Below are 26,802 nucleotides of genomic sequence, written 5' to 3'. Positions count from 1 at the left end.
CCAACAGGTCCAAGTCAAAGAGGTATTACTAGCATGGACGTATATCAGCGAGTGAAGGGAATCACAACAGAGAGGCCAGAAAGTGGAGAAACTGTTATCATCTTTTCAAGTATTTCTGTGCTACAAGTCCTAAACCCCAGCCTGCTCCTTCCACTTCCTGCTATGCCCACCCCCACCTCCAGAAGCAGGCAGAACCTTCACCTAAAAGCTCTCACAGGCCTTCAGCAAACCAAGGCCAGCTCTGTTTTTATTGTTTGACCAGCATCCGCCTGGCTCCTGGTCAGGACAATGAGGTTGGCCTCGGACTGGCACTGGCAGAAACAGCTCCTTGGGCTGATTTCTGAAGCTGAAGTTTCGAAGAGGCTTCAGAACACCCCTCTCCCTGCCCCTCTGTGATCAGCAACACAGGAAGCAGCAGGAGTTGGTCAGCTCTTCCAACTGCCAGAGGTACGCGATCTCCGTGGTAGGGTGGGACTTTAGAAAAGGTTAGAGACTCAGCTCATGTTGGGGGCTCTGCTGACTACCCATAGGTTGACTAGTAGGAATCCAGATATTTTTGAGCAGATGATGCTCACGCTTTTGTAGGTGCTGGCTGAGACATGGCCCATGTAATCAGAAATGACTTGATTAGAGCTCTTGAAAAAGCTCATCCTGAAAACCCCTGGAGGAAGTTAATAGGACTGTCTGCAGCCCTGCCATGCAGCAGGGCATGTGTATAGTGGCCTTTTTTTTTTTTTTTTTTTGAGCCCCTGGAAAATTTGCCTGAAGGACACTGTGGAAGAGCCACCACGCTGGGCTGTGGAAGCCAGCTTTGCAGGGGACCTCTGGAGACATAGGGAAAGCCAGGACTCAAAGCCCCAGCAGGGTCCTGCCCTGTGGATGGAAGGTTCAAAAGTGGGTCAGGACTCCCACTTGGGAGCCCCCTCCTCCAAACTGGACCCTGTGTTACTCATTGGCAAGATCCCACCAGCCCTGCCCATATTCCAGGCACTCTGCCCATATTCCTGGGCAAAACTGGAAGAGATTTGGGTTTCCCTGTCTCATGAACTAATTAGTGATGCATTTTCCCATCTACCAATCCCTAAAACTTTCTGGATCTGAAATTCCGTGAGAACATTCCCCATGTCCCCCTTGATATTTAAATATAAATATAAACAAATATTTATATTTGTTGCCTAGTATGTTGTCTCCCCCTTAAAATGTGTTTGTTGACTGAATAATGGAATGAATGGGTAAAGCTAATGAATGTAAAGGGACTGGAAATGCTGAGAAAACCATAGCGTTGTAGCCACAGGATCTGGATTCTAAACCAAACTCAGCCACTCACTGTCTGTGTGACTTTGGGCAGGTTGTCTAACCTCTCTGAGCCATTGTCTTACTACCTGTGAAGATTGTTCTAAGGATAAGAAATGGCATATGTACAACTCAGAGAGCAGTTCCTGACATACAGCAGGCCCTTCCTAAAGATGGCCCCTAGATTGTTCCTGAAGTCATGGCATAAGTGGATTCTGGCTATAAAATGCCCACTGTTGCCTGAAGATAGAGAGGGGGTGACTGCCCTCCCTGACCACAGAGAAGCTCCAAGAGCTCTGTGGCAAGCTGTGGAGATGGCAGTGGCAGATTAGGTTCTTACTTTACAGTCCACAGTTTTATTTTAACTCACATCCTAGTCCTGGGGTGAACAGAGGAATGATCCCTAGGCTAAAATAGTTGGCAGGGTGGGGGGGTCCCATTGTTTGCTATCATTGCAGAACAAATGACCATTCACCTACAGCATCATTTAAATTAGATATAGATGCAAATTGTATGTGGGTGGCACTTCTTATCAGGCTAGCACCCATTAGTTGGGCGGCTACTTTGTGCAGAGACTGACCTCAGTGCCCCATTCACTTGGACCATCATTTAAATTAGATATAGATGCAAACTGTATGTAAGTGGCACTCCTTATCAGGCTAGCACCCATTAGTTGGGTGGCTACTGTGTGCTAAGACTGGCCTCGGTGCCCATAGTAGGTGCTTAGTGTATCCATATTAGATGAAATGTAGTGAGGGGCATACACGATGCAGGTGTTCTCGCTCCTCAGTGAGGGAGGAACCAGCCAGACAAGCCTTGAGAAAGGAGGCCAACTCAGCATCTCTCATTAAGTACTACAGCGTCCTATGCTATGTGATAGATCCTATCTTATTAGCACTTTAGAGGTAAGGAAATTGAGCCTCTGAGAGGTTAAATAATTGAGCCAAGGTCATATGCTCACAGGAAAGTGTCAGAGCTGCGATTCAACCACATCTGTCTGACTCAGAATCATGCTCTTTCTGTTGCACCAGCCCTGCTCCCACCCTGGCCATTACACCCACCCATGCACACATCCCTTAAGTGGTTGGCCTAGTAGTTTAAAACAACAGTGGAAAAGAAGCCACAAGCCAGGATGAGTCTGCTAATAAGTTGGTTATAACAACAGGAAATGACAAAGGACATAGGCAGAGGAGAGAGTTTCAGGCTGGGGGAGGTTTCCAGGTGGTGGCATTTGCATAAGACCTCAAGGAAGGTGGGATTAGGTCAGACATGGAGCTAAAGAGAGAGTGTTTTTTGGAGGAGTGGAACTGTATGGGCAAAAGAAGAGAGGCAAAGAACAAGGCCAACCCTAGCCCCAGATTCAAATAGGGCACTGCCAGGGTATAAGGCCCATGCCACATCGGCAGTCAAGTAACAAGTACAACCTGCAGTTATGGCACCCTCCATGGTGTCATTTCTCAGTTTCTTATTTTCTTTTCTTGCAGCTCCACTACCTGAGCCCTCTTTTGCTCCCCAGAGAGCCTCCCCTCACTTCTGTTAGACGTGTGTGCCACCCTCCCAACCTCACAGCTCTCCTTTCTGCCTTTTCCTCCCTAGCACAGTGAGGGCATGGGGGCATCTTTCTGAATAGGCTGGACCTTCCCAGAGAATGTGCTTAGCAGGCAAGCGAAACCCTTGTGCATTGCCCTGGATGTTGCAGTAGAACAGCAAGCGATGAGCAGGTCCCTGGCCACGAGGGTGGCCGAGAGGGTGGAGATGCAGCTCCTTCTGTCCCCAGAAGTTAAGAAGGTGGAACTCTCCTCTGCACTGCGTGGAGCTGGCATCTAGAATCTCAGAGAACTCCAGAGCTAATTCTCCCAACCTGCCCCCATTTCAGAGATGGAAAATCCAAGGCTCAGGGTCAGGCAGCCGTTTTAGTCAGGGTCAAGGTTAGGACCCAGAGCCCTCATGTCTGCTATCTCTGGATACAGGTTTGTCTGCACCCACTAGGCTAGAAGCAACTCCAAGGAAAAACCTTTCTTTCCCTTCACTGGGCCCCTCTGTCTTAGCACAGAGCTACTCAAGGCCAATCCTAGACAAATGTATGGCCTTGAAGAGTTTGTCTGCAGCACTCCCCACCCTGCTGCCAACTGCCTTTTTCACAGGACCCACACACTTGCCCGGAACGGAGGAAAACACTTGTGGAATTTGACTTAAGATGCTTCAGTGATGACAGGGCAAGTAACAAATTTGGAAAAAGGAAATCAAAGATATGGAAAAAGACAAGGTGTTGAAGAAAATGGGGAGAAGAGAAAGAGGAGGAAATGCCAAAAGAGTATTAGCATCTACAAAAATTACCTTCACAATTTCCCTGGGGGTGACGTTTGCATGAGGATCCCAATTTACAGAAGGGAAAACTGTAACTGAGGCCTTACATGAGTTTCCTGGTGAGTTAGGACAGAACTGGGACTGAAATCAGCTTCCTGGCATCCCGTTTCTACACCATCCCACCATGTCTGTTTAGAGTATGTGGGAAGTTGTCAGCTGCGGTTGGGGTGACTCTGGCCAGATGTGCTCTTGGTGTAGGGTCCCTGGCCTTTTCCCTATACTAGGTTTGAAATCCCAGCCTCAAGTGCACGTGCTACTGCGTTTATGCACAGCTATCAGGATGATCTTGTCCATGAGCAAGTGACAAGAGAAGAGATGCCATTGGGAAATTAGGCTGCAAATAAGTGATGTGCTGGTGGCTGGTGACTGCAGGAATGGGGAACCTTGGTCCTTTGGAATCCATCTTCTAGGACTTAAGTCAGGGACACAGAGCCACTGGTCGCAGGCAGATCTTACTGGTCCATCAGTCTACCAAACCCCAACGTCTACTTGCTCATCTAACAAGGAGGTGTCAAATACTATTTTGTGTTATTCCTGGTGAGTTAGCATAGAGGGATTTTGTTTTAATTTAAGTCTTGATTTTCAGCCTCTCGGAGGTCATGGTCTGTGTGGTGAGACAAAGTTAGCACACATAAAACAACAGAAGAAAAATTAGGTGCTAAAGAGCATGTAGAAAGTCATAGCTGGGGGAATAGAACCCAGGGCCAAGGGCTGGTGAGGCGTCAGGGAGGAGGCCTGCAGGGTCTGGGAGGAGGAGGCGGGCATTCACATAGCCAGCAAACATTTGCTGAGTCTACACTGATGTGGACTCAGGCTGGGCCAGGGGAGGTGACATGGAGATGAACATGGCCTGACCATACCCTAGGGCTGGCAAAGTGGCCTTGGTTTTAGGGCCAGCCTCAATGTCCCCAGGGACACATGAAGGACAGCACAATGAATGGAGAATGAGACTTCATTCAAAGGAAAGAAAAGTGCTCATTATCCTTCCCCAGCCCGTTTCTTTCTTTACTATTATAGTCATGCAACATTTAACAGGGATGCATTCTGAGAAATGCATTCTTAGGCAATTTTGTCATCCAGCAACATGTGCAGTGGAGACCCCTCCACTAAAATGTACTTACACAAACCCGGATGGTACAGCCTACTACACTCCTAGGCCATATGGTATAGCCTAGTGCTCCTAGGTGACACACCCATACAGCATGTTACAATACTGTATTTTTACTGTACCTTTTCTATGTTTAGATAGGTTCAGATACACAAATACCTCCCTTTGTATATACAAGGTAGAGTAAAAATCCTGTATAAAAGATAAACAATGGTACACCTATAGGGCATTTATCATGAACAGAGCTTGCAGGACTGGAAGTTGCTCTGGATGGGTGAGTGAGTGAGTGGTAAGTGAACGCTAAGGCCTAGGACATTACCATACACTGGTGTAGGCTTTATAGACACTGTACACTTAGGCTACACTAAATTTGTAAAAATAAAGTAATTGCACTATGACGTTACGATGGCTACAACGTCACCAGGTGATTGGCGTTTGTCAGCCCCATTAGAATCTTACAGGACCATCATCATAAGTACAGTTCGTTGTTGACTGAAATGTTATATGACCCATTACTTCAGTAGTGTGCTGGTAAATCCACTCTCAAAAAGGAAAAGAAAGAAAAAGGAAAAGAAGAGGTCTCACCTCGTTGATAGTGTCTGCTGATATCCATGGTGTACATACTCCCATCATAACCAGTTTCACTCTACCAGTGTGATGTCACCGAACACAAAATTGGAAAGAGATGCGTAAAATGGACTCTAGCCAGCTGGTGTCAGTTGGCTGTAGCATAACGCTGGTTTTCCTTGGAGCCCTGGGAAGGGGTGACCCTGATTGTTCCTCCTCTGGGCCGCAAATGGCCTATGACCTTCCCAAAGCCACATCCTGCACTGAAGCATTATCATTAATCAACACAGCCATGCACATCACAAGCAAGCAGTGTGTCTCTAGCTGAGACTTACTGAATGTGAAGTGGTAGTGGTCTACCTCATTCAGCTGGGCACCACCTAGGTGCTCATCACGTATGAGCCTCTAGTCCCATCCTCAGCCCTCCTCCCCCCAAAGCCTTGTTGGAGGAGATTACTTCTAAGGATGTACGGGCCACCATTTGTTCATTCATTCATTCATTCAACAGACATTTCCTCTCTCTGTGCCACACACTACATTGGGTGCCAGGGAGACAATGGAGAACAAGACAGACACAGCAGCTACCTTATGAAGTTCGTTAATGCTGGGAATTGTGAGGGCCAGGTCCCCTGGTGCTGGGTTCTGGTTTGGGCTCCACTTCCAACCTACCATATGGCCTTGAGCAACTCAGTCTCCTCCTTGGGCCTCAGTTTCTTCACCTGTAAAATGAGGAAGTTAGGCTTGATGTTCACTAAGGTCTATCACAGCTTAGACCTTCTGTGACTCCAGGGGGTAAAGAGAGGTCCAGAAGGCCACCACAGGAGGAAGGGTTGATTGGAGGGACCAGGAATGTCTCCATGGAAGAACAGCAGACAGGAAGCAGATTAGACCTCTGAAGATTCACCACGAGTCCTGTGAAAGAGGAGGGGATGTGTTTTGTGGGGCTCCTGATGGTGGAACTCTTGCGTGGAAATTATAATGTGGGTGAGCCATTTTGACTCAATCTTGAAAGTTCTTGAGCACAATTGGAGCTACTCAGCCATGGAATGGGCCACCTTGTGAAGGAATGAGCACCTACCATGCAATCAGAGGCTAGAGACCACCTGGCTGAGCTGCATATACGGGATTCATGGCAGGGAGGTCATAATTGTAAAGCATCATGATCATCAGTAGTGAAGAAATGAAAGAAAAGAAGTTGTGTGGTCCATTGTGTTATGTGGGAAAGGCAACTAGCAGGCAAAAAGATTGCAATTACAAAAAAACACAAGTAGATACCTGAAAAAAAAAAAAAAAAGACTTGAATGACCAGGTAAGGTGGCTCACACCTATAATTCCAGCACTTTGGGAGGCCAAAGTGGGTGGATCACTTGAGGACAGGAGTATGAGACCAGCCTGCCCAACATGGTGAAACCCTATCTCTACCAAAAAATACAAAAGTTAGCCAGGCATCGTGGCACATACCTGTATTCCCAGCTACTCAATGGCTGAGGCAGGACAATTGCTTGAACCTGGGAGGCAGAGGTTGCAGTGAGCCGAGATCGTGCCACTGTACTCCAGCCTGGGTGACTAGAAGGCAAACTATCAAAACACTAATAATGAGGATTTGGATTGTAGATGATGGTCATTTTTTTCCCATTGTCCTATTTTCCAAATGTTTGGTAGTATGGTAATGTTGTTTTTGAAATGAACGCAGTTTTATTATTTATGGAAAGTCATCTAGTCCAACCCTCATCCTGGGACAGGAAGCCTCTCTACAACCACTAAACTCTCTTCCAATCCCCCAGTTCTGAGAGGCTCACTCAGGCCTGACAACCAGGGAGGTGGGAGGAAAGTTGCACTGATGGATGCTTGCTGAGTGCCAGAGCCTGTGCTGGGTGCAGAGCCAAAGAAACAGTGTCCGGCCTTGAAGAGGGATGATGGCTGTCACATTATCTCACTCAGTCTTTGAAACAGCCATGGGGCAGATCCTGGATTATTAAGCAGTAGGGGTCCACGCAGGTCGAGGAGGGATCTTCACTGCACATGTTGCTGGAAGAGGCATTCAGGGAGAGTGGGTGAGATGCCTGTTGAATCCCATAATTTGATGGAATCCAGGCCAAGACCTTGGCCAGGTAGACAACCATGGGGTAGAGTCTGGCTGATGAGGAGATGAAGGTTTCCTTGTCTCCAACCGGGACACATGCACGCATGCTCACACAGCCTCAGCTCAAGCTAAAAGCACCTCACTTTCCCCTACCAAATCTCCACATAATTCTCTCCGAGAAAGTCAGTTCCTTGATGATGGACCCAAACCACATAGCTCTCACCTGACCTTCACCCAGCATCTCCTTCCTGCTCCCCAAGCTCCCCTCTCCACTTCATTTCAGGCTCCCTGTCCCCTTCCTCTGCTTCACCTATGCAGTCGCCCTGTCAGCACCTAGTTCAGCTTCTCATGGAGAAAGGTCTCCCTGTTGACAGGGCCGTGCTGAGACTCGGGGCTGCCAAAGTCAGTCTTCTTGCATAAAAGGCTCAGTGAGTTCTGGAGACACTTGGAAACCAGACAGAATGGAATTTCTCCCTATTTTCTTTACAGCTGAGAAAACACACACAAACACAAGAGCATATTTATTGCGATATTTCTATCCCAAAGTTTGTCTTTAAAAAAAAAAAAAAAGAAAGAAAATTAGTTTCTCTACCCACTCCACCCCATCCCTCCACCCCCACTCTACCCCTCCCCACCTCTTTTCATTCCTTCCCATTTCCTGGTCTAGGCCAGGGAGAGAAATCAAGCCGTCCAAGCCCCACAGAGCACTCCTACAACCCCGGACAATGTCCAGCTTGTTCAGAGAGTGAGGGAAGAAACACAGCTCCGAAAACATACACACAACCTCCCAATGAAGGGTGTTCTGAGGGAAGAACAGGCGGGCCTTGTGTCTGAACACGAATCCCTGAGGCTCTGGGAAGAGAGGAGCCGGAAAGTCTAGACCCCTCCCCGGAGTGGAGAAGACACCTTGCCCTCTGCCCTCTGGGGAACTATTTCCCAGCCGCAACTGGTCACACGGAGCTTGAACAAAGGCCCCTCATGGTGCCACAGCCTGGAGCCAGAGACTTTCCTTTAAAAGGCAACATCTAGGTAGAAAAAATCCCTAAGGAGACACAAGGGGCTACTTCTCAGAACCTTGGGATTTTCCAGACTTTCTCCAGTGTGAGGATGACGTGCCTCATGCATTCACCTCATACCCCCAGCAGCACCCATAGACAGCCCTTTCATTTCTGGGGTGACTTGTATATGTAGCATAGGTGGTAGAAAGATGTCACGCTCAATCAACAGGCAGAAGCAGTCACTCAGAGTCCTGGGCCCACCCTGCCCCTGCCCCTGGCATTCCTGGATAGGAACACCAGTGCCCTCCCAACACCCCTCCTGAGCTTAGGGACTCCTGGGGTGCTCCCCTCGTCCCCAAATCCATCCAGCCCCAGTTAGCAGTGAATGAGCCAAGAGCGACACCTGCTGGGCCATTAGGCTCTGATTGAGCAAAGGTCTGGGAATGCCACAGGCGTTGCTGAAAGCTCCACTCTTCTTTAGTCCCAGATCCTCCATCTGCTCCAAGGTTCCCTCCCTCTGTGATGCAAACACTTCTTAAACCAAAAGGGCAGGGTAGGTGCTGATGCAAGTCCATCCAACAGAACAACTCGGGGAACATCACCAGGCATGCACCGTGGAGGGAAGGTCAGATGAGGTGTCTGTAATGAGACTGCACGTATTCTAGGCCAGCGGTGCTCCATCTTGGCTGCACCTTAGAACCTTCCAAGCTCTAAAAATCCTGAGGTCCAGGCTGAAGCCCAGGTGATTTCAATGTGCAGCTGAGGTTGAGAGTACTGCTCTGATGGGTCTCCTGTACATTCTGTTGGGTCCTATGATGGAGTCAGGGTTCCAATTGTGCACGTTTACACTGTGGTTGTCACAGACCTCTGTACTTACCATGTCAGCTTTCCAGCAGATGACGCTAAGGAAGGTTTGTCTTTCTAATCCACATGAAGTCATTGAAGTAGGAGAGCTACAGCATCCTTGGTCTAATTTCTCTCCTAAAATATTAATCCATTCATCCCACAGCCTCCTCAAGAGCTCTCTAGGTGAATATCTTTTCCCTGCCATGAACCAGGCCCCTAAACCTTGCCTGAAACCTTGGAGGCTGGTCCATTCTAAAACACACATGATCTCTGGATTTGAAGTTAGTGGCAGGACCAGGTTTCATTAGGGATGTTGAGCAACTCATCACTTCTCTGGGCCTGGAGGACTGTATTAGTCAATGTTCTCCAAGGAAACAAACCAACAGGACACATGCACACAGACACACACATACCCCCCCCACACACACACACACGAGACAGAGAGAGAATTATTATAAGGAATGGGTTCATGCGATTACAGAGGCTGGCAAGTACTAAGGTCTGCATGGTAAGTTGGCAAGCTAGACCAGGAGACCTGCCGTATAGTTCTAGTCCAAGTTCGAAGGCTTGAAACCCACACAAACTGATTGGGGTAGTTTCAGTTTGAAAGTCAGTAAGCTTGAGATCTAGGAAGAGTTAACGCTTCAGTTCAAGTCCAAAGGGAAGAAAAAGCAATGTTCTAGCTCAAAGGCCATCAAGCACGAAGAATTCTCTCTCTCTCTCAGGGGAGGTCAGTCTTTTCTCTCTATTCCGTCTTCAACTGATTGGACAAGACCCTCCCACATTAGGGAGGACCATCTGCTTTATTCAGTCTACCGATTCCAATGGCAATGTCATCCAGAAACACCCTCACAGACACACCCAGAACAATGCTTGACCAAATGTCTGGGTGCCCGGCTCAGTCAAGTTGACTCATACAATTAACCATCACAGGAACTCATTCAGATGAGACTTCACTGGCTGAAAGATGGGAGGTTAGGTTTATTAACCTAATGCCTGGAATTAAACTGGGAAACCTGTGAAGGTTTTGTGAGGGAAGGATTCTTGAAGAAAATATCTCACAAACCACGTGCAGCCTCCTTCTCTGGAGATGATTCCAGGTCCTTGGGTGTGGAATTATCACTTTGCATCATATGTCACATGACTCTGCTTGACCTCACCAAGCCTTCACTGTCTAAATAACGCCTCTGCCTCCCCTCTTCCAGGTGAACTATGACCACGTTACTCTGGGTTTTCGTGACTCTGAGGGTGATTGCTGCAGCTGTCACTGTAGAAACTTCAGGTGAGGACATTCCTATGCAAGTCTCACATATTCAGTAGGCATGAAACCCAGTACTGGGTTTTAGTACTGGGTACTGATCCTGGTGCTACTGGTCCCAGGGATATAATTTCCCCTTTCCTGGCCTTTTCCTGGCCCCACCCTTCCCCTATTGATGCATGCATAACTGTGATGGGACAGCACTCATGCGCGGGCACACGAGTCCAGGAGCCTCGCTCAGATAACACTGCTCCTGGCTGCCCTCGAGCCCCGACAGCTGGCAGGGAGAGCTCCAGGCAGGTGTCCTCCTTCCCTCCATGGATCTCAGTGAGGACTGCTGCACACTGAGCTTGCAGGAGGGGCAGGACATAGACAAACCAGTGGAGAAAAGGCCATTGAGGGAGGATTGGCTGGAGCACCACAGAAGAAAGGTCACTTGAGAGACAGCCAGAGAAAAGCCCAAGGAGTCAGACAGGTATTTGCCTTTTTTGCAAACCATCCTCGGAAGCCCCAGCCTGGTCTCGTGCATGTGGCAGGCTCTGGGTCTACTGCTAATCGAGCATTGGACCAAATGAGCAAACCTTCCACTGACCCTAGGATGGGCTTGACCCCACAAGGGAAGTTATGTCTCCCCTAGGCCCAGACAAGAGAGGACTCTGCTCTTGGCTGTGTATTTTAGAGGCCCCCACTGGCCCTCCTCCAGCCTCAACCCTCTCCAAAGGAAGGGGAGTCAGTAGGGCCAGTGTGTCCACCCAAATCTGTACTTCTCCTTTACAGCACATTCTGGGGTCCCAGGATGCCCAGAATTTCCTATCCAAGTGAGCCCAGGCCACGTCCAGGGTCTGCATGGGTCCATCCTCCTATGGGGACACCACACCTCTGGTGGGAGCCACCCTGGGCCCAAGGGAGGGGCTAAGGAGTGGCTGTTTGTATGGGGTGTGGGCAGAGCAGGGCTGTGGGGCTGAGACCAGCACAGCAGCACATGAGACCCCCTCACAGTGCATTCAGTGTGGGAAAAAGAAGAGGGCCCAGCTCCCCATGCTCTCACCCAGTCATTATATCCCAAGGCAAAACACCAAGGAATCCAAGAATTCTGAATTTAAATCTTTTCTTTCAGGTCATTTTGAAAGGTATCGTTGTCAAATAGGAAGATAGGACATAGAACTTAATAATCTGTTGGCCTGATTTACAACTTTTGCATCTGTAGACATGTGGGACAAGGGCCTTCATTTGTACTGTTGCTGGGAGACCCACAGCCATGCAACCCCTGGCTGTACCCAGGGGTGGTCTGCCCACACAGGGAAACCAGTTCATTAGGTTTGAGCGAGGCTTTAAAAACTACTGAGCTGGGCACCACAGTCCCTTTCAGCTCTCCCCTGAGAACCACTACTGCTAAAACCAAGCCATGTCCAGGGTGCAAGGGCCCAGCACTCGGAGGAAGATGCCTGTGGAAGGGTCCGATGGGACTGTCTGGGACATCAGAAGGTTAAGGGCTGGACTCCAAGCATTCCTGGCTCCCCTGCCCTTGCCCTGTGATGTATCTACTACCCACAAATATCTGAAACTTTTTTTTTTTTTTTTTTTGAGACGGAGTCTTGCTCTGTCGCCCAGGCTGGAGTGCAGTGGCATGATCTCGGCTCACTGCAACCTCCGCCTCCCGGGTTCACGCCATTCTCCTGCCTCAGCCTCGTGAGTAGCTGGGACTACAAGTATCCACCACCACAGCCGGCTAATTTTTTTATATATATGTATTTTTAGTAGAGACGGGGTTTCCCCGTGTTAGCCAGCATGGTCTCAATCTCCAGACCTCATGATCCGCCCTCCTCGGCCTCCTAAAGTGCTGGGATTACAGGCGTGAGACACCGCGCCCAGCCTGAAACATTTTTTATTTCAACCTGTAGGCTCTCCTGAAAGCACAGGTTTCATGTATGAGTCTCCATGAAAGGTGCTTTTTTTTTTTTTTTTTTTTGGAAAGCTGTTTTTGTTTTTTCCCATTCCTTTTTTTTTTTTTTTTGGAAAGCTGTTTTTTTTTTCCCCCATTCCCAGCAGATCTTTTACTTCTAACAAGATTTGGTAAGCTTGTTGCACCTCCTCTATTGACACTCTCCTTTTTGGAGTCTGATCCTGACTCTTTGCGCACCAAAATGTGTGATCTTCTCGGCTGCTTATCCACCGCCCCCCCAGCAGAAGAGAGTGACTTGTCCCGGTGGCAAATTCAGGCTTGCACCCAAAGCAGACCTCCGCAAATGGGACACATCTTGGAAGTTTTCTGTCTCAGCTTTTAAATTGTGTAGATTACTTTTCTACCCCAAAATAATTTTTCCCAAAACCTTTGAGTTAAGCTGTCACTCCAAGTAGATGGATCCTGTTTTATTCCATGCTTTGATGCCCCCTGCAGTACCCCAGTTTGAGAAACAGGGAGGTGGTCTTGACCCTGACATCTCCCCTGCCCTCCTCTGGAATCCTTTTCTGGCTCCATAGTTTCCTTCTGGAGGTGCAGAGGCCAGGGGTCTTGAGGAACGCTGCTCTGGAAAGGGTGTTGCAAGCCTTCCTGGGGATTCCCACATGGCACAGGAGCATCCTCATTGTACAGACAGACACACTCATTGGATTTCACTCTCTCAGGAGAGTGCATTACTGGAAGGATGGATGGGGAGGCGGGGTGGTCCTCTCTAGGCACTAACAGGTCTCTCTTTCACCCCACCCCTCCCACACAGACCATGACAACTCACTGAGTGTCAGCATCCCCCAACCATCCCCGCTGAGGGTCCTCCTGGGGACCTCCCTCACCATCCCCTGCTATTTCATCGACCCCATGCACCCTGTGACCACCGCCCCCTCTACTGCCCCCCTGGCCCCAAGAATCAAGTGGAGCCGTGTATCCAAGGAGAAGGAGGTAGTGCTGCTGGTGGCCACTGAAGGGCGCGTGAGGGTCAACAGTGCCTACCAGGACAAGGTCTCGCTGCCCAACTACCCGGCCATCCCCAGTGACGCCACCTTGGAAATCCAGAGCCTGCGCTCCAATGACTCTGGGGTCTACCGCTGCGAGGTGATGCATGGCATCGAGGACAGTGAGGCCACCCTGGAGGTCGTGGTGAAAGGTGAGAGCCTCCCACAGGGACAGACACTGCTTCACCCAGAGAAAGAACCAGAGCAGTCTCTGCAGTGCGGGCGCAGGCAGGCTGGCCTTCAAACCAGCTCCTCCACGCACCTCAGCCAAGTTACTTAATTAACTTCAGCTGCTTCCTCTGTGACATGGATCTGGTAATATCATTCTCTCTGGACTTAGGGAGCATTAAATACTTCCTGGCTATGGTCACAGGTAACTGACAGTTTGTGCTTCCCAAGAATCCTGTGATCCGGTGGGTCTTGTGATCATGCCCATTTTACAGACAAGCAAACTGAGGTCAAGTGACTTGCCTGAGGTTACCCTGGAAATGAGTCAGAGCAGTCTCCTGACAGCTCATCCTCGTGTCTTTTCCCTCCCCCCTCTCCACTCTCATTCTCAGTTCCAGAAGCCAAAGCAAGGGCGGAAGACTCCCTGGTCTCTTTCTCTCTATGGCCCAAGGAGAACAGTCAGGTCCTTGGTTAGCTTCAGGACTTCGGTCAACACCAGATTTTTCCCAGGGGGAGGTACAGTGGGAGGCTCTGTCAAAGATGGTTCACTCCTGGGCACATCTTAAATGGGGTTTCTCCTAGGATGACCCTGGGCTGAGAGTGTAGGGGGTTCTGAGTGTCTCTTTCCCCTAACGCAATATGGGGGTCTTGGAGTGAAAAGAAAAAATTATAAGGAGGCAGATTTTAGTTTAATTCAAAGAACTTTCTCATTATCAGGATTATCATAAGTCTTCAAAAAGGAATGCTTTGTAAGGTAGTGAGCTCCCCATTACAGGATGTTCCAGCAAATTCAGAAGCATGACGTGCAAAGGTGTACAGGGGGTCATGCATCAGCCTGGACCAGCTAGTTCCCTAAGGTCCCTTTGACTATTGCCATCATTCTTCGAGGGTCTCGGTGATCAGAGACTGTGCCTGACCAGCTCTTCCGCTTGTGGGCATGTATGTGTCTTGCAGGCATCGTGTTCCATTACAGAGCCATCTCTACACGCTACACCCTCGACTTTGACAGGGCACAGCGGGCCTGCCTGCAGAACAGTGCCATCATTGCCACACCCGAGCAGCTGCAGGCCGCCTACGAAGACGGCTTCCATCAGTGTGATGCCGGCTGGCTGGCTGACCAGACTGTCAGGTGAGCTCCAGCCCACCAGTGAGTGGGGGCCAGGAGTCAGGGGCCACAGGGGAGTGGGGCAGGTGCTGGGTGGAACATTGGCCAGACTGAGCTGGTGCCAGCATGACACTGTGGCCAGTCTAGGTTCGGGGCTGTGGTCATACCTTGGCCAAACAGGAGCTCAGTGACCCATCCCAAACCCTTGTTACTGTGATTCTCTCTTGCAAACGGGATGAGGGACTGCTAGCAACCTTGCCCTACGCGTCATTTTTTCCTACCCATTTTTTTCTTTCTCATGATTTCCTCACTTTTAAACTTTGGTGTCTTCAGTATTTTTGTAAACAACCTTCCATCCTTTTTATTTTTAATAAAGCAAGACATAAATTGAACCCCTTGCTACATCCTTCCCTGAGTGTAGTTGCTGGGGAGTGAGGTGCGGAGCAGTCCAGATAGACCCTGCCCTCAAGGGATCTCAATGCACTCTGAAGGCAAGATGATATCACCCATTCCAGGAGCACCATAGCTCCAACAGCCAGAACCACCAAGCCTGAAGGCAAGATGATATCATCACTCATTTCGGGTGCACCATAGCTCCAACAGCTAGAACCACAAAGCCTCAGGAAGAAAACAAAGGAAAATGTCTTTGCAGTCTCGGGGTAGGAAAAGAGATCTTAGGATACAAAAACTATAGCCATTAAAAAAAAAAAAAAAAAAGATGAGACAATAGTCTAGCATAGTGCAAGAGCCTACACCTGGGTGGCATAAAGAACTGGACTCAGCCGGGTGCAGTGGTTTCATGCCTGTAATCCCAACACTTTGGGAGGCTGAGGCGGGCGGATCACGAGGTCAGGAGGTCGAGACCATCCTGGCTAACATGGTGAAACCCCATCTCTACTAAAAAAATACAAAAAAATTAGTCAGGCATGGTAGTAGGCACCTGTAGTCCCAGCTACTCGGGAGGCTGAGGCAGGAGAATGGCATGAACCTGGGAGGCGGAGCTTGCAGTGAGCCGAGATCGTGCCACTGCACTCCAGTCTAGGCAACAGAGCAAGACTCCGACTCAAAAACAAAAAAAACTGGACTCAAATTCCAGCTCTGGCACTTGGAAGCTGCGTGACTGTGGACAAATCGTTTAACACCTCTGAGCCCAGTTTCTTCAAGTGTAAAGTAGATCAATGATAGCACCTACCTCATTGGGTTGATGTGAGATGCAAATGATATACAGCGAGGCCTAACAAACTACGACCCAGAGGCCAAGTCCAACCCACCCCTTGCTTCTGTAAATAAAGTTTTATTGGGACACAGTCACACCCATTTGCATATCTCTGGGTGCTTCATGCTACAGTGGCAGTTGAGTGGTCACCACAGAGACTATGCAAAACCTAAAATATTTACTGTCTGGCCTTTTATAGAAAAAAAATATGGGAGCCCCTGATAGAGAAAGTGTGTTTTGTACCACTAAATATTGGGTAGTGGGGGCTGCCTTTAATCATGATTCACTGTAAAAACAGGCAGTTGACATATTCAGAAGAGACGTGGTCAAATGCAATATTAAGTCACTGTTTCCTCCCATGAGGGAGAAGGATTCAAGGGCAGAGGCCATGGGCTTCCCTTTGTCCCCTGAGTGTCACACCTCCATTTCGGGTTCTGGCAGATACCCCATCCACACTCCCCGGGAAGGCTGCTATGGAGACAAGGATGAGTTTCCTGGTGTGAGGACGTATGGCATCCGAGACACCAACGAGACCTATGACGTGTACTGCTTCGCCGAGGAGATGGAGGGTGAGCTGCCCTGCCCACCAGGAGGCACCCCGCTCCCTTCCCAAGGTCCCCTTCCCCTCCCTATCTCCCCACTGACACAGGGTGCCAGCTCAGGGCCTGACACACTCCGTCCTCCTCTCCCATGAAGGGAGGTGGGCTGAAGCCTACAGGTCTGCACCCCTCCCACTCCACTTTGGAGAGGGTCTCAGTGGCGCCAACATCTGCAAAATGTCTGGTGTCACCACCGTACCCAAGAGCACGTGTCACAGGAGGTTTCTCACCTGGGATTGCCCCTCCCAGCCGAAACCCTGGCTGCTGTGACAAGTACATCCCTGTTCTAAGGTCCACCATGCTGTCAAAGTCCAGCCCAGCCTTACCCTCACAAGCGACACTACACCAGCAACGAAGCTCCCAGGGCAGCTGGCCACCTAGCCACCCTCTCCCAGAGTCCCTGTGGGCAGCCCCAGCTCTGTTCCTGGACAGAGCCGGGGGCAGCGGAGAGAAACCCAGACATTTTCTGTTTTGTAAAGGGCACCGATTTTGGTCACAGAGTTACCCACACACGTGTATGACACCCTTTCCCCCATCTGCACCCATATACTCCTTTGTACATTCCAGACTCTGCAATGCCTGTCTCCTCCCTCCCTGGCCCCGCTTCCCTCACCTGAGTACAGTGCCCACAGCTCCTCCAGGCTGGGGAGAAGAGCTGACAACAGGCACTTTCTGAGTAAGGGGCCATGGCCAGGCTTTCTCACCACCATAGCCCCCTGCCGCATTCCCACCCCACGGGGCAGACCTGCCTATTAGGTAACAAGTTATTTGTGTGTTCCCACATTTGGCTAACCAAAGACAAATAGAACGGCCAGTTCGAGCTGCCACTGAGCAGGGGTAGCCAGAACCACCCCTGTGAGTGGATGCCCACCGCCCCCACCCTTACCCCTTACCCTTATCCCTGACACAACCTTGTTAGGTTTTGGGAAATTTTTTTTAAGCTCACAGTCCTCAAATGATGCCCTTACGGACTCTTTAGGGTCTAGAGACCCCAGTTTGGGAACCACTGCTCCAAGGGTTCAAGGTCTGATCCTGCTTTTCCCAGGAAAATTCCCAGGAGTTTTTTAAAAGGATTTGCCTCGAGTGGGCAATGCTTAACTCCTAGGAAAGATCCCCCTAATGGTGGAATGCAAATGGGGCAAAGAGGCTTTTGAGCAGAATTTTCCTCCCAGATTTCAAGTTTGCTCCACCCTTTGCCCAATCTCTCTGCCATTTTTGCTGCTTCTCTCTTGGTCCCCTTGTTTTAGGAAATTGATGTCATCCTACACAAAAGCCCAGAAATAAGTAATGAAGGGCAAGATCTGAGATACAGACATGTGGGACCAGGACTTTGGGAAGTTAGAGGACTCCCCGGACCTCGTGGAAGAGTGTGGATCTCTCTGGGGATGCAGAGCAGGGGGAGGGGGAGGAGACTCTTACCCAGCTGGCTGTGTCCTTCACAGGTGAGGTCTTTTATGCAACATCTCCAGAGAAGTTCACCTTCCAGGAAGCAGCCAATGAGTGCCGGCGGCTGGGTGCCCGACTGGCCACCACGGGCCAGCTCTACCTGGCCTGGCAGGCTGGCATGGACATGTGCAGTGCCGGCTGGCTGGCCGACCGCAGCGTGCGCTACCCCATCTCCAAGGCCCGGCCCAACTGCGGTGGCAACCTCCTGGGTGTGAGGACCGTCTACCTTCACGCCAACCAGACGGGCTACCCTGACCCCTCATCCCGCTACGACGCCATCTGCTACACAGGTGGGGCACGACTGGTGGTGGGAAGGGAGTTCATGCCACTAAAATGGGGTCCTAGAGAACGAGGAGATCTTGGAAAGGGAGGATTGGTTTTTGCCCTCAAGAGGGCCACTGGGTACCTGAACCCCATGTTTTTAGGACACCCCTCCATTTTCACTGGTTTCTAGGAAGCACTAGGGTAAAGACTCTTGAGACTGCAGCGTATCCAGCCCTGTTCTCATCGGATCAGCACACAAGCGACTTAAAAGCCTCCAAATTGTTTTCTCCAGTTTGAATCAAAGCTCTGTCACCTACTACTGTGCAACCCTGGCAAAGTCAAGGCCGTGAACCTCATTCTTCTCATCTGTCTAGTGGGGAGATGGGGTACCCACCTAGGAAGATGTTGGGGGTCAGACATGCGACCCTGGCACCCATGAGAGGGTGCTGCTGTCTGCCTTTTTAAATTGAATGTGTCTAAAAGGAGGGTCAAAAGGGGTTTTGTTGTGTTCTGTTTTTTTGTTTTTCTTTGAGACAGGGTCTCACTCTGTCATCCAGGCGGGAGTTCAGTGGTGCAATCATAGCTTACTGCAGCCTTAGCCTCCTGGGCTCAAGCAATCCTCCTGCCTCAGCCTCCCATGCAACTGGGAATACAGGCACCACCATGCTTTGCTAATTTTTTTTTTCCTTTTGGTAGAGATGGGGTCTCGTCATGTTGCCCAGGCTGGGCAAAATGTTATTTTATTTTATTATTATTATGATTTTTGAGATAGAATCTCACTCTGTCGCCCAGGCTGGAGTGCAGTGGTGCAATCTCAGCTCATTGCAACCTCCATCTCCCAGGTTCAAGCGATTCTTCTGCCTCAGCCTCCCAGGTAGACTGGGATTACAGGTGCGCGCCATCATGCCCAGCTAATTTTGTATTTTTAGTAGAGATAGGGTTTCACCATGTTGAGCAGGCTGGTCTTGAACTCCTGACCTCAGGTGATCCACCCGCCTCAGCCTCCCAAAGTGCTGGGGTTACATGCATGAGCCACTGCACCCAGCCACAAAATGTTATTGAAAAGAGTAGGGGAAAGTTTGATGGGGATTTTATTTTGAAAAATTACACCAAAATGTTCAAATAAGTTTTTATCTTCCATTTAACACATTTTGGGTTATAATCATAATTACATGCTAATTCTTAGAGGAAAAGCAATGCATCACATGAATGAGGAGTTGCAAAACTTTTATGGTGTAAGTGGTAATAGCACAATGACAACTCATTACATGTTTCATTTCCACAACCTGATCTCACAGGAAGAGGGTTACTTTTGCAACAGTAGTTGGGATTTCCCCCTCGAAGCCGCTCTTAACCTTTTGGTATTCTAACTACTCTTTTGGAAGTAGTATCACTCTCATGAGACCCTCATTTTTCCATGACTATGAGACAGGCAGTTCTCCAAAGCTACCTTCATCAACTTCACAAACTGTGCTTTTTGCAAGATTTTCTGATCTCTCTTTATAACTGCCTTACCTGGTCCTGTTGGATAGTTACAGCATCAGACGGTTGGCAAGGTGCTCATGAGACGAGTGAAGGAGCAGCTGTGTTGAGCAGGAAGGGATGTTGGGGATGGGAACTGATCTTTATGAGCAGTCAGCTCATTGGTCAATATCTTGCCCTCTGATAGCTCTTGCACACTTTTGCAATCTTGAAACCGTGGGGACTCCTACCATGAATGCCAATAGCTGAATACCCCTGTAATGGGCTTGGCAAGGCGCCTGGCACACAGTGGTGCCCTCCTGCCCCAGCCGGGAAAGAGGAGGAGCCATGCTCATCTCCAGCCCACTCCTCATCCCCCTCAAGCCGGTTCCAGGCTGAGAGGCTGAAGCTTGTCTTTGCCCCTCCCCTAGGTGAAGATTTTGTGGACATCCCAGAAAACTTCTTTGGAGTGGGGGGTGAGGAGGACATCACCGTCCAGACAGTGACCTGGCCTGACATGGAGCTGCCACTGCCTCGAAACATCACTGAGGGTGAAGCCCGAGGCAGCGTGATCCTTACCGTAAAGCCCATCTTCGATGTCTCCCCCAGTCCCCTGGAACCTGAGGAGCCCTTCACGTTTGCCCCTGAAATAGGGGCCACTGCCTTCCCCGAGGTTGAGAATGAGACTGGAGAGGCCACCAGGCCCTGGGGCTTTCCCACACCTGGCCTGGGCCCTGCCACGGCATTCACCAGTGAGGACCTCGTCGTGCAAGTGACCGCTGTCCCTGGGCAGCCGCATTTGCCAGGGGGTAAGTAGCTGCCCGTGGGTGCATCCAGGGGCAAGTGGAGAGAACTTGGCCTGCAGGGAAGGGATTCCCGCAGTTGAAGTCTGTGCCTTCTACTTAACCTGGCACCTGGGACAATGTTCTCTCCTCTCAGACCTTGCTCTCCTCATCTGTGAAACAAAAACAATAGGCCAGACTATCAGGTCCACACTCTTGCCACCAAGGATTTATTTCAAATGAGGTCGTCTGTGGAATCCAGTCTCTACATCAAGCGGACACATGTGCCACATAGATCTAAGGGAAGTAGAGTGGAGAACAACCGGGGCTGCTTCTGTCCAGGGCCCCTCCTTGCCCCATCAGACACCCCCACAAAACAGAGCCACTAGAAAACCACTGCCTTGGAGGACCCCTGCGGTCTCTCAGTGCTCTGACCTCCCAGGACAAAGGCCAGCAAACTGTGGCCAGTGGGCCGGGTTTAGCTGTTCTGATATGGCCCATGACTTAAGAATGACTTTTACATTCTTAAATAGGGGCAAAAGGTCAAAAGAAAAACAATATTTTGTGACACATGAAAATTATATAAAATTCAAATTTCAATGTCCACAAATAAAGTTGGATTGAAACAAAGCCATAGCCATCTGTGGACAAGTTGTCTGTGGCTAACTGAGGACAATCACAGCGGGGTTGAATACAGTCAGTCCTTCATGTCCGGATTCAACCAACCGTGGATGGAAGATATTCCAAAAGAAAAGAAACAATAACATAACAATACAACAATAAAAGTAATACAGATTTAAAACAATACCGTATAACCACTACTTACATAGCATTGACATTGTTTCAGGTATTATAGGTAATCTAGAGATGATTTTATACAAATAGTACACTTTTATATCAGGGACTTGAGCCTCTGTGGATTTTGGAATCTGAGGACATCCTGGATCCCGAAGGATAACTGTAGTTGTTACAGAAGCCACATAGCCTACAAAGCCTAAAATATTTACCATTCGGCTCTTTCCAGAAAACGCTTCCAACTCCTATTCTAAGATGACAATGTTCTAGATGCTTAATACATGTGTGAGAATTGGATGTCAGGTAGCATAGAGCCCAGTGCTTCCCAAACTCAAGTCTATGAACAAGGACACTCTGGTGTGGCCTTATTCCATAATGGCCTTGGTGGGGTTGCCACACAGGGGAGGGGCAGATGGACACTGCCATCCACCATCACACCCACATGGCTACCAAGTAGGATTTCAGCTTGCATTGCCCAGATAAATCCAATATGTCAGGCAGCAGAAGTTGGCCTACCTCTGTGCCCATGGAGCCTTGGGAACTGCACACCATGGGTCCTTGAACCTGACTGCTCCCTCTTCCTCTCCCCCTCCTCCCCACCCAGGGGTCGTATTCCACTACCGCCCAGGATCCACCCGCTACTCGCTGACCTTTGAGGAGGCGCAGCAGGCCTGCCTGCGCACCGGGGCAGTCATTGCCTCACCAGAGCAGCTCCAGGCTGCCTACGAAGCAGGCTATGAGCAGTGTGACGCCGGCTGGCTGAGGGACCAGACCGTCAGGTGAAGCCATGCTCCTCGCCCAGCCCAAACCCAGCTGAAGAGGTCAGGCTTAAGGAGCCACAGACTGGCACGGCCCCCAGCACACTGAGCACCCAATACCTTGTGGGTTAATGAATTAACTAGTGACTCAACTGAGGCATATCCCGAAAGGGTGGTGAAGGGCACTGGGTAATGTTCAGTTCTTGGTCATTTCTCCCAGCAGACAGAGGCAGCAGCCCCCTCCTCAAGTGCCCCATTCCCCTCCAGCCTGACCCAGTGCCCTTCCATGCAGCTGCTCTCTTCCGAAGCCAGAAATCCCCCAGGAGCCACCAGACCCTTCCCCAGGCTGCCCGGAGAACTTGCTGCATAAGGGGCTTCTTCCTGGTTTGAATCCCACCAGACAACTGAAGACATACCGAAGTCCCTGAGTGGCCTCTTCATCTTCTCCTCCCACTCTCCTTTGCAGATACCCCATTGTGAGCCCAAGGACCCCATGCGTGGGCGACAAGAACAGCAGCCCAGGGGTCAGGACCTACGGCGTGCGCCCATCAACAGAGACCTACGATGTCTACTGCTATGTGGACAGACTTGAGGGTACAAGCCACATTCTCACATTTTGGGCCCTAGATGGGCAGGGGGGTGGGCAGGGGGCTGACAGGATGATACAAAGAAGAGAGGGGGTTACCACACACCCACCCACCCCTGATCCCACCCAGCTTTCCAGGTGGGAAAAGGTCCTGCTGAAAAGGAAGGCCCCCAGGCCCTCCCTCACATCCAGCCCCAGCTCTCCTACTGAATGTTTCTTATGGTCTCCTCTGGCATTGCAGGGGAGCATCCGTCCCTTTAAAAAGCAGTGAGGTCTGCGGGTAAATCTCAGTTTATTATAAATAAATGCTCTATACACCAACTCCTTCTTGGAGAGTCCCAGTGCCTGGGCACAAATCAAAGGCACTGAGAAGTCCTGCAGTAAAAACAAAAACAAAAACAAAAAAACCTCTTTAGGTTGGGCGCCATGGCTCACACCTGTAATCTTAGCACTTTGGGAGGCAGAGGTGCCTCAGTATGGGTGGATTGCTCTGGCCCAGGAGTTCGAGACCGGCCTGGGCAATGTGGCCAAACCCTGTCTCTGCTTATTTAAAAAGAAAGAAAAAGAAAAACTTCCTTAACTTTCTTTAACTCAGCATTGCCCAATTTTTAACCACAAACCTTTATTTTGTTTTATTTCATTTCTTTCCATTTCCATGAAAATTACCAAATTTCCACTGAACGCAATTTTGGAAATGCTGGTATTCCAGAAGGATTTTGGCATTACCACTCACTTGTTTCAAGACCCTGGGCCAGTCACTTAACCTCTCTAAGCCTCAGCTCCTTCATCTATAAAAATGGGACTGATTTATATGTACATCAGAGGTTTTTTTGAGTATTAAATGAGATACGTATGAAAAGTTCTTGGCACAAGTAGGTGTTCAGTAAGTGTAAGCTCTCCTAGCCCTGAACCAGATAGGTACCAGGTGCATTGCTAGGTGCTGGGACCCAGCCCTGCCCTGGATGAGTTTCCAGGGTGTGGGGTGGGCAGGTCCACAGCAGTCACAGTGACAAGTGCAGTGGTATAGGGGTGCACAGGGATTGGAGGGGCCCAGGTGAGCCGCCTTGCTTAGCCAAGGAAGGGGATGCCTAAGTGTGACTGGAGAATCCAGAAAAGAGGGAAGGAGGAAAAGTTGTTGTGGAAACAACTCAGTTCAGTTTGACTGGAATTTTGACTTTTTTGGCACTGAAAGTCCTGTGTCCCAGGATAGCCCAGTCCAGTACAAACCAGAGCAGTGGTCACCTATTTCCCAGGGTCCCAGAAAATCTAAGGGAGAGTGGTCAAAGAAGAGGTGATGGAGCTGGGCTGAGTCTTAGCCCTGGTGAGGAGGGTTGGAGGAGCTCTGTCCTGGGTGGGCAGGGATTGACCTGGCCTGAGTGTGGGGGGGTCATGTCCTACCGCTTGTCTCTGCCCCCAGGGGAGGTGTTCTTCGCCACACGACTTGAGCAGTTCACCTTCCAGGAAGCACTGGAGTTCTGTGAATCTCACAATGCCACACTGGCCACCACGGGCCAGCTCTACGCCGCCTGGAGCCGCGGCCTGGACAAGTGCTATGCTGGCTGGCTGGCCGACGGCAGCCTCCGCTACCCCATCGTTACCCCAAGGCCTGCCTGCGGTGGGGACAAACCAGGCGTGAGAACGGTCTACCTCTACCCTAACCAGACGGGCCTTCCGGACCCACTGTCCCGGCACCATGCCTTCTGCTTCCGAGGTATGCAGCTTCACCTCGGCTCCAGCAGCCCCTTTTGTCTGGAGACCTGGGTTCACCCCGTCCTGCCACCACCCAGTTTTGCATCCATCAGAGCAAGAAAAAGTCAGTCCCTCTGGGGCAGAACCAGCTCTGAAACCAGCACAGCGCAGGCTTTGACCCCAAGGCAAGGTTATCCTTCTAAAGTTCCCCAGAGACAAGTAGAGATAAATAAGGGCTTGAGTTGGTATTTATCGGTACTAGAAATGAGGCAGACCTGAATTTGAGTTATGGTTCTGCTACTTAATAGCTGTGTAAAAATGGAGATATAATGGTTCCTACTTCAGAGAGAGCTACAAGAATTAATTGAGTGCACGTGGTGCCCTTGGCATAGTGCCTGGGACACAGTAAATGCTCAATAAATGTTTGCTTTATTTTGTATACTTATATATAAGTAAAGCTATAACATACAGCTTTATTTTATACAACCTGTAATTTGTACATCCTTGTCAAATTCTCTCCTGCTTGCAAATATTTTTGTGATGAGTTTAGTCAAATTATTCTATTATTCTTCACTAAGCACTGATGATTCATGTTTTTCGTTGACCCATGCTATGGATATGCTACCATTTCAACCATCACTCCCCATGGACTTCTGAGAGTGATGTCATCAAGCCATATAATAAGCATGGCCAGACCGCAGCCAAGGAATTGCTGGGCTCTGATTGGATGAGTTCCTGCATAGTCCATGGAGGGTCTGGGTGCATGGACCAGAATGTAGATTGTAATAACAGCCTGTGCCAGTTTTGATAGTTTACATCAAAACTGAGTGTCTTTGCAACTTCCTGTGAATCTATCATTATTCTCAAATAAATTTAAGGGGAAAAAACCTTGAGTGTCCCCAAGTTTCCCAGAAATCCAGGGTCACTTTTAAAACCCAATTCAAGGCCAGGAGCGGTGGCTCATGCCTGTAATCCCAGCACTTTGGGAGGTTGAGGCAGGTGGATCACTTGAGGTCAGGAGTTCAAGATCAGCCTGGCCAATATGGCGAAACCCTGTCTCTACTGAAAAAAGTGCAAAAATTAGCCGGGCTTGGTGGTGTGCACCTGTAATCCCAGCTACTGGGGAGGCTGAGGCAGGAGAATCGCCTGAACCCGGGAGGCGGAGGTTACTAGTGAGCCAAGATTGTTCTGCTGCACTCCAGCCTGGGCAGCAGAGCAAGACTCTGTCTCAAAAAAAAAAATTTGAAATTCAGCCCCACTCAGCCAGACTCTAAAAGTCAAGTTCAATTCTCTCCCAGAGGCTTTGATGAGGCTCTTGTCCCAGTGCCCGTCTCCCTGCTCTGGGAAGCAGAAGCCAAGCCAGTTAGCCTCCCAGGAAGTTCCCAGCCATGCTACCCCCAGCCTTCCACTCCTGACCCTCCGTGAACTCAGCCTTGTATATTATCCTGCACAGTTCAGCTTCCTTGCTGACCATGCCCACTGCTGGTTCCCCCACACCAGAACACTTACCCCCAGCCCACGAATCCTACCTTCACACTTTCAAATGCCGAGATGGTTTCATGGAATTTAAGCACCATCCTCCTATTTTTAGTCCTGACACACTTGGAACATAATCCCCGTCCCCAAGATCGGCAGCGTTGTTCAACGGTTGAGAGCATGGAGTCTGGCACCAGATGCTTGAATTCAAAGACTAGATCTGCCATTTGTAAGCCATTGACCCTGGGCAAATCATGTAACTCTGTGCCTCAGTTTCCCCATCTGTAAAATGAGATAATCATATCTCTCTCATAAAGCTGTTATGAGATAAAGTGATTTTATATACATAAGCCTTTATAGCAATGCCTGGCATGTATGATCGATTCTGCAGGGGAGATGACCCAGGTCACCGGAACTAAACTGCTGATGGTGCATATGGATAGTGTATCATTGGTGCCGATGGCTCTTATTAAGCGAGAAGGCAAACAGCCATCCGCTGAACTAGGTGGTGGGGCCTGGCCCACCTCAGAGTCCCCTAGCTCTCTCAAGAAGGGCCAGCCAAGGACGGGTCACTGGTAAGAGAGGGACTCACTCTCACTACCCACATCTCCTTTAGGGGTTTCAGCAGTTCCTTCTCCAGGAGAAGAAGAGGGTGGCACACCCACATCACCCTCTGGTGTGGAGGACTGGATCGCTACCCAAGTAGTGCCTGGTGTGGCTGCTGTCCCTGTAGAAGAGGAGACAACTGCTGTACCCTTAGGGGAGACTACTGCCATCCTAGAGTTCACCACTGAGCCAGAAAACCAGACAGAATGGGAACCAGCCTACACCCCAATGGGCACATCCCCGCTGCCAGGTTGGTATGGTTTGGGTTCTGGGGCACACCCTGAAGCTGCATGCCCCTGTCTGCCTACAGTGTGCCTGGTGGGGTGGTGGGTTTCCCTCCCTGGGATTTGTGCTGTTTCCCCAGCCCTGACACTGTCTGGGG

At 49.8% G+C, this 26,802-nt stretch overlaps 1 protein-coding gene across 3 annotated transcripts in view; it reads left to right on the top strand.

Annotated features, from left to right (window-relative positions):
• Positions 1-238: 238 nt before the first annotated feature.
• Positions 239-26,802, top strand: part of ACAN (aggrecan) — a 49,519-nt gene continuing 22,955 nt past the window's right edge. For all 3 annotated transcript variants that reach the window (XM_033189078.1, XM_033189077.1, XM_033189076.1), the window contains exons 1-11: positions 239-447; positions 10,468-10,544; positions 13,238-13,621; positions 14,592-14,766; positions 16,400-16,527; positions 18,000-18,293; positions 20,160-20,537; positions 21,910-22,084; positions 22,530-22,657; positions 24,067-24,360; positions 26,431-26,670. In XM_033189078.1, the coding sequence (XP_033044969.1) occupies positions 10,475-10,544; positions 13,238-13,621; positions 14,592-14,766; positions 16,400-16,527; positions 18,000-18,293; positions 20,160-20,537; positions 21,910-22,084; positions 22,530-22,657; positions 24,067-24,360; positions 26,431-26,670 (2,266 nt within the window). In that variant the 5' untranslated portion in view covers positions 239-447; positions 10,468-10,474. The remainder of the gene's footprint in view (positions 448-10,467; positions 10,545-13,237; positions 13,622-14,591; positions 14,767-16,399; positions 16,528-17,999; positions 18,294-20,159; positions 20,538-21,909; positions 22,085-22,529; positions 22,658-24,066; positions 24,361-26,430; positions 26,671-26,802) is intronic.

This window comes from Trachypithecus francoisi, unplaced genomic scaffold (assembly GCF_009764315.1).
Source record: "Trachypithecus francoisi isolate TF-2019V2 unplaced genomic scaffold, Tfra_2.0 Lachesis_group3, whole genome shotgun sequence".
Classification (NCBI taxonomy): domain Eukaryota; kingdom Metazoa; phylum Chordata; class Mammalia; order Primates; family Cercopithecidae; genus Trachypithecus; species Trachypithecus francoisi.
This window is presented reverse-complemented; position numbering and strand designations above follow the sequence as displayed.